The 15759-nt window shown below is 46.6% G+C and overlaps 2 protein-coding genes across 8 annotated transcripts; one reads left to right on the top strand and one right to left on the bottom strand.

Annotated features, from left to right (window-relative positions):
• The first annotated feature begins 1194 nt into the window (after nt 1–1194).
• On the top strand, nt 1195–10561 carry psip1a (PC4 and SFRS1 interacting protein 1a). Of its 7 annotated transcripts, none has more exons than XM_023799411.2 (17): nt 1195–1297; nt 1878–1978; nt 2268–2344; nt 2743–2881; nt 3017–3127; nt 3644–3727; nt 4884–4946; nt 5041–5104; nt 5203–5314; nt 5540–5744; nt 5840–5949; nt 7423–7478; nt 7749–7819; nt 8871–8972; nt 9076–9277; nt 9514–9598; nt 9745–10561. In XM_023799411.2, the coding sequence occupies exons 2-17, from the start codon at nt 1907–1909 to the stop codon at nt 9773–9775; spliced, it is 1584 nt and encodes a 527-aa protein (XP_023655179.2). In that variant the 5' UTR covers nt 1195–1297; nt 1878–1906; the 3' UTR covers nt 9776–10561. The 7 variants fall into 7 exon arrangements, with proteins under 7 accessions (XP_023655179.2, XP_023655181.2, XP_023655182.2 ...); XM_023799413.2 differs by having other exon boundaries at nt 1196–1297; nt 1817–1978; nt 5206–5314; XM_023799414.2 differs by having other exon boundaries at nt 1196–1297; nt 1817–1978; nt 7761–7819.
• A 718-nt stretch (nt 10562–11279) lies between these two features.
• Nucleotides 11280–15552, bottom strand: snapc3 (small nuclear RNA activating complex, polypeptide 3). The gene is made up of 9 exons (XM_023799418.2): nt 15234–15552; nt 14970–15047; nt 14755–14836; nt 14426–14530; nt 14060–14209; nt 13864–13946; nt 13289–13447; nt 11977–12084; nt 11280–11573 (listed from the first exon to the last, which is right to left on the bottom strand). The coding sequence occupies exons 1-9, from the start codon at nt 15470–15472 to the stop codon at nt 11426–11428; spliced, it is 1152 nt and encodes a 383-aa protein (XP_023655186.1). The 5' UTR covers nt 15473–15552; the 3' UTR covers nt 11280–11425.
• Between the last annotated feature and the right edge of the window lie 207 nt (nt 15553–15759).

Here is a 15759-nt window from a genome sequence, read left to right as displayed (position 1 = left end):
TTAAGCAAAATGCATTTTTAAATATGTTTTTTAAGTACATATGTCAGAAATCCTTCATGGTCATACTACAATATTTTGAATTTTCCCATGATAGCGAAACAATACTAATAATAGCCACTAGAGGACACTGTTTCGTCCAGTAAGATCTGCGACGATTCTTAATGAGGCACGTGAAAATGTTTCAGAATTTAGGCTGAACACAGACACAGACCTTTTTCCCAAACACTGAGGACTAGCTCCTATTTAAGTGTTGTTGATGTTCTTCTTCTTATTATTATTATTATTATACAGCTGGTTAGTATAAATAGTGAGCTGCTGTTGTTCATACAATACACAAGATATAGTGTTAGATAAGATATTGTAAGATATTGCAGACTTTTATCAGTGAACGGTAATACAAGCCCTTTCTCTCATCGTTGGCAAGGCTCACATCCAGAAATATTTCTTCTGCATTTAATTTAAGATTACATAAAGCGATGGAAAATAGCAAAATTGGTCTTTGGCTATCTATAAATACGACATCGCAAGCATATTTGCAAGCAATACATACCAAGCAATTTAATTGAATAATTTAATACAAAAAAACTACGAAATTGATATATATTAACAGTTTGATTATTTAACAAATATTGCTGTTTTCACGCTTGATCATTTATTGAGCGTTAAATAAGTTTATAAGTAATTAATACAAAAAGCATATGTGCCATTAATTCTACGAAATACTGACATTGGAGTACCCCTGAATTTAGTATTCTCGGCGTTACAAATGACATCATCTTAATGTTTCCTGGTTCAAGGGCTTATAGAAATGCCAAGGCCATATCAAGGCCTTCTGCTTCATTTATATATATATGAAACCGTAATATGCCTAATATAACTGTTTTCATTTCCAATTAATTCACTTCGCACTGCCATAAGCCGCCGAACTCCGGCGGAGTTTTAAATACATTTTCACGAAGTACTACCAGTCCGTATATTCTGCGCATTCGTCTTAACCTCACGGTCTCTTTCAAATTTAGGGGTACCTTCTTAGTCGGAGGTAAGTGCAAGGCACTAGTTGATAGGAAATTAGTTATTTCAGTTAGCAAAAAATTTAATGTAGATGTTATATAAAGTATGGAAAATCACAGAGTTGTTTATTAGTGATTACACGTTTTGTTATAAAAAATGCTTTACTGTTTACTAAAGCGGCCACCCCCGTGTGAGTGCCTGTTTGGTACGATCCTAGCTAAGCTGCGCGGGAGTACGGCGAGCACTAAGCGGGTATTGCTGACTGCCGAGTCGGGGGCTGCTGCTGGTAAGCTCTATTCGTTAGGGTGCCGCGTGTTCTTTTTTCGGTAGAGGCCGGGGACGCATGGATATGGATGAGGGGTGTGGTTCGGCGGCCGGCCGTGTCCCAGAAGCGTGCCGGACGGCAGCTTTAGGAGGCGGCGGCGGCGGCGGGGAGCCATAGAGCGCCGGAAAATGGCAACCTGCGTAATATCGAAGTGTCCGCTCGGCTGAAGGGAAACTTATTCCGTGGCGAAGCGGCCTCCATTGAGGTCTCTCGGTGTTATTGGCTTATTTTCTCCTGTATCGTAGACAAACGCTCGTTTGGCTGCCGTAAATGTGGATGTATTTGTGCGGGGGGAGGGGTTACTGGACGCCGTCCTCCTCCTCCATTCTCGGAGCCCTGTGGTCCCCGGGCTGCGCGCGTGGGTACTGCTGTCCCAGAGCGCGCTGGGCTCGTGAGACCTCATGCAGTCGCCGAGCTTTTTAGAACTTATGCACGATGCACTTAAAGCTTATGCAGTTTGCTTTGTGTGTGTGTTGCCAGTGAGCACGTTGGTGACTCCGTGCGTGTATCTGCCCTGCCCTCCGGTGTCTCTCGCATCCAGCACACGCAGGATCGCCGGAACTTCACACCATGACCCGAGATTTCAAACCCGGAGACCTGATTTTCGCCAAAATGAAAGGCTACCCTCACTGGCCGGCCAGGGTAAGCCGCGCCTCCATTTACTGACAGCTTTATGACCGTGATAATGGCTCTGAATCCTCACAGAGCACCTTCAAACATGAATAATGTAAACATGCCGTGTCAGTAATGGTTTCACCACTGCTCAAACATGCGTGAAATTGATATAGGGGGTGCAGTTTAGTTTGTAATGTGTCTAATTGTTTTGTCTTAAGGGTTCTGGTTTAAAAATCCTTTTTGAAGATTGCTTTCATGATGCCCGTGCTGACTGGCAGTAAATCCTGTGACACACCCCCATTCTTACCCCTTGCAGATAGATGAAGTTCCTGATGGTGCCGTGAAACCTTCCAACATTAAATTTCCAATCTTTTTCTTTGGGACCCATGAGACGTGAGTAGAAGTTTTGTGAAATAGTGAAACCCCTGCTGTTTTTTTTTTTTGCGTTTGTCTTAATTATGTTTGCTGGTAATGTGGATCTGTGCAGATGTGCTCTTTCCAAGATGCTTCTGTCTGATAAACTCAGAAGAGAGTGCGGTTTGAAGACCGCCATTGTTTATCCATAGTTAGGCAGTAGTGGCCTATGGTTAGAGAAGCCTACTTGTGATTTAAAGGTTGCTCCTTTGAATCCCTGACCAGCAAGTTACCACCCCCAAGCACTGCTCCCCAAGTGCTACGTTATAGCTGCCTACTGCTATGTCACATATGGGTTAAATGCAGAGGGCACATTTCATTGTTGTGCGCTGTGGTGTGTCAATGACAAATTAATCGCTTTCACATGCACCTTTTAGGGCATTTTTAGGTCCCAAAGACATCTTTCCATATTTGCCCAACAAAGACAAGTTTGGCAAACCGAACAAGCGGAAGGGTTTCAATGAGGGTCTCTGGGAGATCGAGAACAACCCAAAGGTGGAGCTGAATGGACAGAAGGTGAGAGGAGCGTGCCGGTGCTGCACTGACCTCCCGCTGGACGTTTCGCACGCGCACAGACCCCCCCGGGGCACGCTGCTCCGCTGCCGCCCGACATCAGCGTTAGCACTGACTGTAACCGGTACGCGTTTGTAGATGAGGCCGCCGGGATCAGCGACGGAAAAGGACTCAGATAGCAGCCCGGAGGCGGACACCGAAGGGGATGCGAAGGCGCAAGATAAGAGGAGAAAGTCGACGTCGGGTAAAGTGAGTCTCCAGACGGGGGTCCTGAAGGGGAGGGCATAGGCAGCGAGAAGCCACGCCTACTTTCATATCTGGGCCATTCTGAGTACACGCCACCCAGTGACGAATACGTTTGTAAGAGGTACTCATCCCTGTAAAGTTCCTGTTCTTGGACGATGGCAGACACTCTGTGAATCTGAGTTCTTGCCTTTCTCTTTTGGACTTGCTATAAAAACGATGTCAGACTAAAGATGCTTGTGCCTTTAATGCAGAGCAGCTGGACCCAGTTAGAATCTGCCGAGATGTAAACCTGACTTGACGGAAATTGTGAACGCTCTTCTTCATTGTCCTACGATTTCTCTAGCCGCACCAGGGTGATGCTTGCTGCTGTTTCGGGGTTACGACCTTGGGCGTGCACCCTGCCGCCGCCCCCCCACTCCCATCCCGGGACCCTGGCACCTTGCTGGGTGCCCCCGTGGGGACGGTCGTCACATGCTAACCCCCCGCCGCGTGGCCCTGTGTGTTTGGTTATTACCCCAGGTGGCTGGCAGTGAGGCTGAGCAGGAAGTTGCCGCAGGGTCAGGGTCCATCGAGGGGTCAGAGCCCGTGGCTCACACTGAGGATGTACGTACACTGCATGTACTGCCAGGGCTGCCCTCTAGAGGGTGCCACTCTCCTACATTTTATTATTTTTTGGACACCGTTTGGATGGGGGTAAAGCATGCAAAGTAGTCAGTGGTGTTTTTTTTTCCATAGTTAAAAAAAAAAAAAAAAAAAAAAAGCCACTGGGGATGGTTTTGTTTTCTTTTTTTCTTTTCCCTCCTCTATTTGGTTGGTTCTTCTTCATTGTTCCTTCTCTGGTTGTTTGCAGCAAACAGAGAACAGACATGAGTTTGTACCGGTCGACATGTTTCATCTGGGCTCCACTCCGTCGCCGCCGGTTGATAGGGCCTTCATGCTCACTCGGGGTGTGTCAGCTCTCGCTGATTTGGGTCGGAGGAGCTGTCCTTGCCAATCTCTGTGCCTGCTGGGGATGTGCCAGTAATATTCCCTTTATTGGGGAGGAGAGGGGGGTGATAAAATGCTGTATCCAAACTGGACATGTAAAGGCAGCTTTGGGTGTATAGCAGCCCCTCCCTTAGCACCCCCCATGGGGTACAGAGAAGCGAGGGACTAAATGTGCATCACTGTCCTCCCCCAAGTAGATGAACCTGTGCTGTGTCTCTCCACAGAGAAATGCAGATCAATCGGAGAGCATGGCATTTTTAGGCCAGTAGGGTAGTGCATGTGTGTGTGTTTTTTTGATTTCCCTCTGACCAGCGTACTGTGGTTTCCTGTTGTACTCTGTCCTCGCTGTTGTGGCTTCCATCAGGTTAGGTTTGTGTGGCAGGGGCTTAGTGCCCCCCTCACCCCCTCCACTGGTCATGTGATCTGCCACGGCCACTTCCACAGAATTCCCTGCTGGTATCCATGTCACATCTAATGGCGGCAGGCCTGGGAAGACGACACAGTTCCTGATCTTAATTGCCTGTGTATAAATACACTGACCACTAACTGCATACCATGCTCACTATTTATGTGCAGGATGGTGAATATGGGGAACCGTAATGTGTATTAATTTTAAAAGGTTAAATATCATGTACAACAGCAATCCAGGAGGTGATGCTAAAAAAAAAACACCCACAAAGTTCATTTTTAGTGTTTTCTTCTTTATGAGCGTTTTAATCCTTATTGTAAAATTCATCAGTTGTGTGAGAAGTAGCTACTTGTCCCGTTCCAGGAACGGACACAAAAGGACGGGCCGGACTCCCCAACCAAGTCCAAAAGGGGACGAAAGAAAAAGGTAAGGACTTGTACCGCATCGGTGGGCTTAATTTTTGGCCATGTTGCGTTGGTGAAGGTGCGTGTCTGATGCAGTAAACGCACCTTCATTTCAGATCGAGGTGGAACAGGATTCGGAGAAGGACGATGTTCCCACCAGCCCAACTGCAAGTCCTCAAGGTGGAGCCTTTCAGCAGATCTCTGACATTTTAACATGCTGCAATTAAAGGTCGGGCCAGCAGGTGGCGCTGTGGAGACAGAGCTCTGTTATGGTTCAGCAGGTGGCGAGGTGCACACCCCCAAGCGCAGAGGCCGGAAACCCAAGGCCGAGAAGATGCTTCTGCTCCAGCAGCAATCGTCCCAGGATCCCCTTAGCTCTGGCAGTGAAATGTAAACACCTTCTATTCTTCTGTATACCTCACGCTGACACCAGAACAGATTTTTGAGTGGATAACCTGCCCTAGTCCTCATGCATTTGCCTCCTGTGACATTTGATGCCATGTTGTGGCTGCAAGACAAGGGGAGTGAGGGAAATGTACATGGATCTACAGGGGTGCTATGGGGATGGCGACCTTTGACCCTAGCAAATCTGTTCTCTCCTTCTGCAACCATCAGGGACCCCGGTGAAACAGACAGGAAGAGGAAGCGCATCTCCGAGGAGAAGTCCCGAGCCGGCATGGGCGAGGAGGACAGGAAGGCGGACGGCCGGAAGAGGAAGGATGACGACCGGGCCAAGGAGTCGGAGGGGAAGAAGGAGCCGGAGCTGAAACGCCGGCGGAGCGCCAAGGAGGGCAGCTCCTCAGAGTCGGAGGATGAGGAGGTGCGTGCCGACGGCCGGCAGCGATATCCCAGGCCTCCCGCTCTGTGGGAATCTCATGTCTCTCCCCATCTCATTACCGCCTCCTGTCTCCACAGAAGAACAAGAGCGCAGCCAAGAAACGCGGCCTGCTGAAGCAGCGGCAGGGCTCCGTGGAGGCTGACCGAGAGGACCGGAGGCGTAGGCCTGAGGACCAGAAGGCCTCTGAGTGAGCACCCAGCCCCTCCGTCCCAGTCTGAGACTCTGTGCATCACATCTGAGAGTCCAGCAGCTGAAATTTTTTCCCATAGCTTGAGATTTTTTTCCCCCCCCCCCAATTTTCTGTCTACATAATATTTTAGCTTTTAGTTTTTGGCTGTTATTAAGTAATTAGAATGGTACTTGAGCACAGCGTGATGAACCTCTTGTATATGTTGTGAGGTATCGAGGGGTTAAGTCGGGCAGCGTTTGGAGGGAGAGACGTGAAAGCAACGGTGTGGAAACTGAGGTCGGCTCGGTAACGAGCCGTTTAATTATCCACCGACGCCGCTCAACATCACACTGCGTTGGACCTCCGCCCTTCCTAGTCATAAACAGCAGTATTTCATTTTTAAAAAGAATTTTATTGGGTGAATATGGCTTCACATTCATAACAGGGGAAATATGCTGTCTGAAAGATTTATAAGCAGTCAGTTTAGTCCAGCAAAAATTCATGCTTTACTTTTTACTGCTGCTTATTAAAGTCCCAGGAGGAGTCCTGCTGTTGTACCCTTGAGCAGTGTACTTAACCTGAATTGCTCCAGTAAATCCCCAGTCATATAAATGGGTGAAATACAGCCTTAGGGACTCATATGTGCGATGTGAGGTCGTGGATATTGTTGTAATTCTATCTCTCATCCACCAGATGGTGGCAAAGGCTTTTACAGTTTATACAGGATTTATCCGACGTAATGGACTGTGATGTTCACTACATGTAATTATTCTCAGTATTTAAATTTAAAAAATTTAGATTTTTTTTAAAACATAAATTCTCACTGTAAAATAAATGTCAAAATACAAATTTTATACTGATTTTAATAATTTTCAGTGATGTTCTGAGCAGATATCAGATCAGAATTGGGGCTGATCAAGGCATTAATCTGTACTGGCTACCAGAGCCCAGTCCAAAGCCTGGTCTGTTTAATTTCCTGCATCCGCCCAGTTCACGTCAGTTGCGTGGATTGTAAGGTTCTGTCATTCGCTGCAGTGAGCCTGAGGCACTTAGCTTGATGCTACAAACTATTGAGATGTCGGCCGTGTGTAAATTCTTTAAACTGAAAACACAAAGCAGCCCAAAAGCTACCTGCAATGTTCACAGTGCCGTTCTTTTGAGAGGAGGCAACAGCAGAACTTTGATTAATATAACAAATCTAATTAGGCACTTGGAGAAACATCATATGGAAAAATAATGTGAAATCGCAATGCTTACTCGGGTGAAGAATGCCTACTGTGTGTGTGTGTGTGTGTGTGTGTGTGTGTGTGTGTGTGTGTGTGTGTGTGTGTGTATTTAAATATTTATTAAGTGACCGGAATTGGCAGATATACATTTTGGGGGGAAACGTGTATGGGGACATCCCTAATCGTTTTATAAACTGGACTTGAAAAGCTGTTTATTTAAGGGGTAGGCAGAATTGGCCAATCATCTCTGAATGATCTTTCCCAGGCAGAATAAAGACGATGGAAAGAAACTGGATGAAAGGAAGGGAGACAAGAAAAAAGGTACATTTGTTTGTTTGACGGTGATGCTCCTACAGTGATGTAGTAATGTAGCAACACAAACACTCCATGAAGTAGGATTCAGGCCATTCGGCCATGGAGATGGAGTTTATATTTTACTTTTGTGTTATTTCAGCCATCCACCTTCTGCTTACGTGGAACAGGGTTTCTGCGCCGGTGTAGTAACTGTGCTTGTTCAGTGTGCTGAAGGGAAATATTATTTCAGCGCATTGGTCCATTAACAGTTTACTTTTAATGCCCTAAATGATTCAGATGTATCGACAGAATCACGACTGCAGAGGTTGCATGGAGAAATCAAGATATCACTGAAGATTGATAACCCCGTAAGTTCAACCCGATGTGCGTCCCTTGACGAAAGAAATAGTTTTATTTACATTCAGGAGTTTGACACTGATCTCCAGAATTATAAATGTAAGGACTAATGCACCCCAGCAACACAACACACATCAGATATGTAACCCTGCTTGGAAATAGGTTTTCTTCCTTATTAACAAATTGATTACTTGATTAATTTCATAAGAGGTGTTTTCCAGCGGTCACAGGTGCCATTAAAAGGAATAGACACACAGTGTGTTTGTTTTATGGCTTAGTAACCCAACACCACGTCAGACATCAGTCAGGAGGTCTGTGTCTTACTCAGACTAAGTTCAATTCAGTTAATTTTTATATAGCGCCTTTCACAACAGAATCGTCCCAAGGTGCTTTACATGGATGTATCGTGAAACATTAAACATCAGTAATATGGGAAGGAAAGAAATTACATAATGTCAGATGACAATGGAGGAGAGGAACCAATAACTCCCAATTAAGGAGGGAAAAAACCTTTGGGGGTCCAAGGTCACCTGGCTGCCCGACCCCCCCCCCCCCTCCCCTGAGCACTAACATTACTGAAAAGAGTGGACTTGCTTCCTAAAGGCTATGTATAAGCTGTATTTAAAGATCAAGACAAAGTGCATCAATGAGTGTGTTCTCCACGCTGGCCTGTGTAGGGCGGCACTGAAAGCTGATGGAGTTTGTAGGGCCCATTCACGATGTCAAGGGTATTAGATAACAGGTGTGCCAATGTATTTATGGCCGGCAGAATCTGTCTGGATGCCGGCTTTTCGGCCCTGTTGGGACGTTTCCTTCCACTTGCAATTTGAAAAGCAGATTAGTAGTACACTTAGAATATTAACGATAGCCGTACGGTGACACCCAAAAGCTAGTAATCTATATATACGGCACCTGTTATCTAAAGCCCTGCTGAGTGTAGATATGGTCTTAACCACATGGATGAGGTGGTGGTTCCTGACTTCCATCATCCTTTGGGGAAAGTGTCCAGGTCGCAGTTGCGTTAGCTTTCAGATGCGATGGGGTCTCCTGTGCTACATGCAGGATGTGAAGAAGTGCCTGCTAGCCCTGGATGAACTGAGCACTCTCCAGCTGACCACCCAGCACCTTCAGAAGCACAGTGAGCTCATTGCCACACTCAAAAAGGTGGGTGGGATCCCCCCCCCCCCCTCCCCTCCAGAATCAGCCATCTTTTTTTGTTTTGCCTGTAGTGAGATCCTGTAAGTATGGTCTTCCTTTTTGGGGGCAGATCCGCCGATTCAAAGCCTGCCAGGACATCATGGACAAGGCCACCATGCTCTACAACAAGTTCAAGACAATGTTCCTCGTCGGAGAAGGCGACTCCGTCCTGAGCCAGGTGCTCAACAAGTCGCTGGCGGAGCAGCGACAGCATGAGGAGGCCAAGAAAAGCGCCCTGAAGCGGGCGGAGCAGGCCAGGGAGCAAGGTGTCGGTGAGCGGGGGTGTGCTTGGGGTGATGCGGTTGCTATGGCGAAATCCCCGGTCAGCGGGAATATTTGTTTAAACCCATGGCAGATGAGGACATGTTAGCCTTATGGTAACCGGTAGCAAAGTGATCAAGGAACCAGACAGGTTGTTCGGTCACGTCCCACGTCCCCTTCACTTGAAGGGCTCCCACGCGTGATTCTTCGTCACATTCTCATTGGTGTCTTTCGCAACTCGCTGTAGACAAAGCCGTGAACGGCGACGCCAGTCCTGACGAGAATAGGCCAGAGCGGCTACTGGAGGAGAGCAGCCCCACAGAGGAGGAGAGGTGAGGAGGACGCGCTAGGAGACGAGTGCGGGGGAGCAGTTAGGAGAATGCGCATTTTACCTGTAACCCTTACTGCGTCATACGGTCATCAGACGTAGTTGTTATCATATACACACTACTACTAACTCAATGTTCTCATTATTCAGTGTCACAAAGGCTCAGGAAGACTCGGCCTGAGATGCCCAGCCTGCCCGCCTGCGAGATCCCCTACGGACCGGGAGCACGAGCGACACTTTTGCGGTGCAGTAGGATCATGCGGGTCCAGATGGGACGTCCACAGTCCCCACCCTCGGGATGTGTCCGTGTCCGTTCCTGGTGTCAGTGTGCCACAATGTTTTTGTTTCTCTCTTTCTGGTTCCTAAGCGTGGGCAGAGTCGTCAGTGCCAGCCACTCAGCTATAACGTACCATGTCTGTTCCCATTGTTTCGCCTCTTTGCTACTTGGCCAAACCGACTTATGCCTCCTTTCGGTCCCGTTACACATTTCAAACCCGCTGCCGTAAATTTTGTGGTCTAGGACTCCGGTGATGCAGCGAGCGGCTTGCCACCCCGAACTGACTGACATTCCAAAACCGCATCCTGTCACCTGACCCCTTTAATCTGGTAATCCTCGTAACGTAGCCCTCTGCACCTAGTTAGGTTCCAAACCAGCATACCCATCCTTTGTGTAGTAGTTTGTTTTAACTGTCTTGTCACTTAGGTGTTCGTCCTAAAGCTGCTCCCTGCTGTTTCAGTGTAAATATTCCTTCAGCTGTTCCTTTAGGAAAGCGAGCATCAGGCGTGAAGTCTGGGTAGTGTGCCAAAGCTTCCTCTGCCGTCCGCGCGCAGATGCCCTTGAGTTCCCCGGGAGCAGGCCCGTGATTTTAAGTTGCCCATTTTGCATACGTGTTTGTACATAAGAGTATTTTTGTGCCTGTCTTATAAACCAGGTATATCTCTGGTAATAAAGAAGTTTAGAACATTTTCCCCCGCAAAGTTTATTGTCTGGATCCAAACAACTTCAGAAACAACACTGGTCTTCAATAAACCGGTAACCAAGCCAATGTAGTCCTAAAATTGCCCAGAGGTGGTGTATTTCAGAAATGACTTTTGAAAGCCTGGTAGTATTCAGCTGCTAACCACACTTTTAGAATGCTTTAGTGGTAGGATGCTGCCTTTGGTATTCTTGGTATTCATCACTCCATAGCTTGACCTTCACACTTGCAGCCATGCGGTCAAGCACCTTTAAGTCTACTCCATGTGTAGCTTGTGGAATATCTCCACCCATGTGTTTAAGGTTCTTTAATCCATTGCTGGCCCTTGCCTTAAGGCACCACCTCCATTCAGATAACTCACACACCATCTTAACCCTAATCATCCTTGTGTAGTTATGGGCAGATTAAAGTAGTTGCAAGAACATTAGCACTACTCAAATTCAGCTCTTCAACCAGTAGAACTGCTGGCTTAATGTAAGGCAGTGTTTCCCAACCCAGGCCTCGGGGAACCCCAAACAGTCCACGTTTTTGCTTCCTCTCAGCTCCCAGTGCACCTATACCAGGTTTTCAGTGTTCCTGATTGGGAGGGAGCAAAAACGTGGACTGTCCGGAGTGCCCTGAGGACTGGGTTGGAAAACACTGATCTAAGGTATCCTTAAAGTACGTTTTCAGTTTGTTCCACCACACATCAGCTAATGACTGCAGCTATTTGTAGAGTAATCCCAAACAACACAATTTTATTGATTTGAAGTTTTAACCAAAATTACACCTATTTGCATTGTACATCAATGTCTCTTCTTGTAAGAACATACTGCATGGCAGTAAATGGTGTCCCTGTTCTCCAAGGACAGGGGTCAGTTGAAGGCCCCTGGGTCCACGTAGGGGTAAGCCAGGAAGTCACAGAGCTTGTTGCCCTGCTTGTCGTAGTGTAGCATGCGGAAACACTGCTCGCAGAAGAGACAGGGGTCCATAGGGGCCAGGCTGTCATTGGTGGTTATCCATCTGTGTGATGCAAAGCATAGTCAACCGAAGGGTTTAGGACAGTGTTTCCCAACCCAGTCCTCGGGGACCCACAGGTGGTCCATGTTTTTTTGCTCCCTCCTTCCGAAATGATATTTCATGAACCATTTGCTGTATTTTTTTGTCCCCACTAGATGGTGCTCTTGGCTTGCTTTGGGGCATGCTTTGTGCCCTTTTTTGGAGAGAGAGCACCTCGTAGTGGGGTCAACAAATACAACAAATGGTTCATGAGGCATCATTTTGTCAATCATAACCAGATTTTTGCTGGGAGAGAGCAAAAACGTGGATTGTCTGCGGGTCCCCGAGGACCGGATTGGGAAACACTGATCTAGATGGTCTAAGAGCAGAATTCAGCTGGTGCTGGGCACAGTGTGTCATTTCTTACCTGCTGATATACATATGACAGACTGAGCATTTCCGGGTCTTAACCCTGTGCTTGTAGGCAAGGAGGGGATACAGATTCATGTCCAGGCAGTCATCCTGGTGGGCTATCCTAACATGGTGGGAAGGGGACAGGAGAGGAGAAGATGCTCATCATGAAGCCTATAGCCAATCCATTCACTGCTCAGACCATATGTATTAAATGTTTTTGTAAGAACAAATTTTTATGCTATAATTTAGCTATTTGTAGTCCTCCAAACTAGATAATACAGTGGTACCTCAGTTCTCGAACTCATTAGAACTCAGATTTCTTAAAAGTTGAACCAACCAGTTCGAAAAAAAATTACCCAGAGCTCGATCTGAATCTCAGAAGTCAAACCGTGAACGCCGACCTAAGATAACTTGTACGCGCTGGGAAATGAGTCACGCGGCACGTCTCTCAGCGGAAACAAAGAGTAAAGCTTCAGTCTCAGTCTCGTATTCACTGTGATAGCACCGTGCATGTTTACACTAGCTGAATACATATATTTAGACAGTAAAAATACATTTAGACAATGATAGACAGTAACAGTAATTATATAATAAAATACATTTTAAAATAGATTTCTTATTTATTTTAATATTAATAAGCCTTAATACATTTAATTATAATAATATTGTTGTGCCCAGCGGGGACGGAACGGAGACAAAGGCGCAGACGTCAGGGTATCGGGGAATACGGGGTTTAATTACAGGTAAGGCAGGCAAAGCGCAGACGGACAATACAATGACCGGACTGGGGAAACAAACTGAAACGCGGACGAAATACAGAGGACTAATGACAACAAGCAGAAACAGCTGATCACACGGGGATTCCACATGGGGTTAACGAGGGGGCGTGGCACACGGAAGGAGCGGACGATCGGGGCAGGACACATTGTTTGGATACATTTATTTTCTTACTTTACAAATTACTGTTTTGATAAATGTACTTAAATGTGTTTAGTACAGTATATGCTGCTCTTGTTTTATCCAATTCATTTTGTGTTTAAATGCTAAAAAAAAAAACACATTTAGGTGTAATTTTTTGGGGCCGGGAACCAATTAATTGCTTTTCCATTATTTCTTATGGGGAAAATTCGATCACAACTCGAACTTTTTAGGATTCGATCCGGAGTTGTGAACGGATTAAATTCGAGTTCTGAGGTACCACTGTACTTAAGTGTTTCAGTATAACCGTAAGCACTCAGTAATATAAGGTAATACACCATATAACTATTAATCAAATGTTGAGATATCTTACACTATCTGAAGTCATATGTTTCCAAAAAGCTCACCGTATGTCTGTAATAAGCACAACGTGTTCACAGTCCCCCTGGTGGCAGTACTGGTATGGGTAGCCAACCTTCAGCCTAAGGTCACTGAACAACGTCTCTTCCATCTTCCTGGACTGGAAGGGTGGGAAGTCATGAGTCTTTGTCCAGTCCACAATGGTCCTGTGGGGCAAATTCAGTTCTCAAACACGTGCTGGTATTTTGATTTTACAGCTAAGTTAGCTTTGAGCTTATGACATTTGTTTTGCAGAGTAAGGCTAAAAGCATACTACTACTGTGTTGGATACACTGCTCTTCGACAAACTTTGATTATGTGACACTGGATGCAGCATAAAGCAACTTGATTCTATAGAGCTCAGGAGCATACCTGAGACAGGTAAACGACCTAAATGTGCCCTCAGAGATTAGCAGAGTTGAGAGGCTCTCCTATCCTGGAATACTGAGGGAAACGATGCTCGCCTTTGGCATTGAGACTTCGTCCTCGATCAGTTTACCAAGGAATTGATCTTTCTCATGTGTAGAATGTCAGAGGACAACCCCTTCCCCCCCCCCCACGGCGCCAAAAAACACTGACATACTTGCTTAAGTCAATGCACTCTGGGTACCGGAAGTCATTGTAAAACACCCCTTCGAAGAAAAAGAAAGCCGACTTGTAGAGATCCTGAAAGAGAAGCCGCGGGAGAGCCTCAGCACACAGGCCTGAACGCCTCGTCCGGCCGACTGGCCCAACGGGGAGGTGTGAGGTGAGGAAGCTGGCGGCGGCGTGGCGCCCACCTTGCTGATAAACTCGGGCACCATGTCGGGCGTGTTGCCGAACTCCCCGTTCACTTGCAGGTCGCTGACACAGCAGATGGCGTCTCGCAGCTGCGTCAGCTTCTGCGAACCCAGGACTCGCAGAGTCTGGTGCTGCCTCGTGAAACGGAACTGGGACACAAGCACAGGAGTGAATTTCACAATCACAACTGCCGACTGCCCCCCCCCACAAACCCGACAGCAGCAGACGTGTCCCGATTGTTAAAAACACTTATCGAGCAACCAAAGGTAAATCATCATTCACGTCAAGTCCTAGTCCCTTAAAGTTTTTCTGGAAGGTCAGGAACTACACTTCATGTATGAGCTCCAAAGAACAGAGACAGTCACCCTCTGGAATATTGCAGGGTACAGAACGTTGACACTGAGGATGATCTCGCCCTCTGGGACCAGGTATTTAGGATCCATGGGTTTCTTCCCGGCTGCTAAGCCCTCCTAAAGGTGACAAAAATTTGAGGATTAATAATGGACTCCACAATATAGGAAGGCTTCAACAAAAACATGACCAGCTCCAGGTTTGCTTTAGAAAGTAAGGAGGCTTTAGAATATTTCATGCAGAAGTGCTTATGGTTATGTTGTTTGGGTCTTGAATAGTTTGAATTGTTTTGCGGGACCACTTCTTCACCTGACATAGATCATTATCAGAGGGCGACACTCACCAATTCACTAGCATGAATGTTTTGTCGGTCACTAAAATCTCTCTGAAGGGTTTCTTGGTAATCCTGTCTCCTTTTCCGCAGTCTGTGGACGGGAAATAATTAGTATTATTTTTAAACGCAATAAGGTGCATGATAAGAAAGCATGATAGTTTTACTAGGGACGCAAACACGCCGGGCAAATCACACGCTTGCCAGACGCCTAAAGGGAACATTACCGTAAGGTCCGCAGGATCGGCTCGGCCGGCACAATTTCGGTTTGCACGGTCTCAGTACCAGATTTTAATGTATCGGGGCTAGAAAAGGAAAGATTACAGTGAGATGCCACTTCAACCAACATACAGATCCTTAATGAGACGAGATTGCTTCTGAACGAACTTTTTTAGAGTACACCTAAAAGGAATCTTGCTTTTGTTCCCATTGCAATCTTAAAGAAGCAATGCGATAAAACGAAGGAGACATTTGGAGGCTGAGGGGCGAACCTGCAGATCTCCTTGATCTCCCTCAATGTCTGCGGGGTGATTCCCATGTCCAGCGAAAAGGCGGCATCCTCCGCTTCCTCGTCGCCGTCCTGGAAAGAGAAGTCGGACGGCCGCAGCTTCTCGGTCCACAGGCGCCCGAAGGTGCCCACACGAAATATTTTGCTGTTCACGTCAACATTTTCGTAAGTTGGCACATTTTCGTCTTCAGACCGACCGACACTATCCCCAGCCTCCGCCATGTTTCGCGTCACTGCTGGTCACGTGACATTGCAAAAGCACTTGAGTATTGGAGTGGTGTGGCGCGCCTCAGTAGCGCGCACGTCCTCTGCGCGTTGTGCGAGTATGGTACGGGAAAAGGTAATTTAATTGATCTCTCAGAAAAAGGTAAAAGATCACTTAGAAAAAATACATTCCCTAAACCGATCTCAGCCAAGTGTTTTCAGTACAGTCGTGCCCAAATGTGATACATATAATGTGATTTGAATTAAAATTGTAAAAGCACAATAAATATATTGATAACGTGTTA

This window comes from Paramormyrops kingsleyae, chromosome 25 (assembly GCF_048594095.1).
Source record: "Paramormyrops kingsleyae isolate MSU_618 chromosome 25, PKINGS_0.4, whole genome shotgun sequence".
NCBI classification, from domain to species: Eukaryota; Metazoa; Chordata; class Actinopteri; order Osteoglossiformes; family Mormyridae; genus Paramormyrops; species Paramormyrops kingsleyae.
Note: the sequence above shows the minus strand (reverse complement) of the source record. Positions and strands in the feature narration are given on the sequence as shown.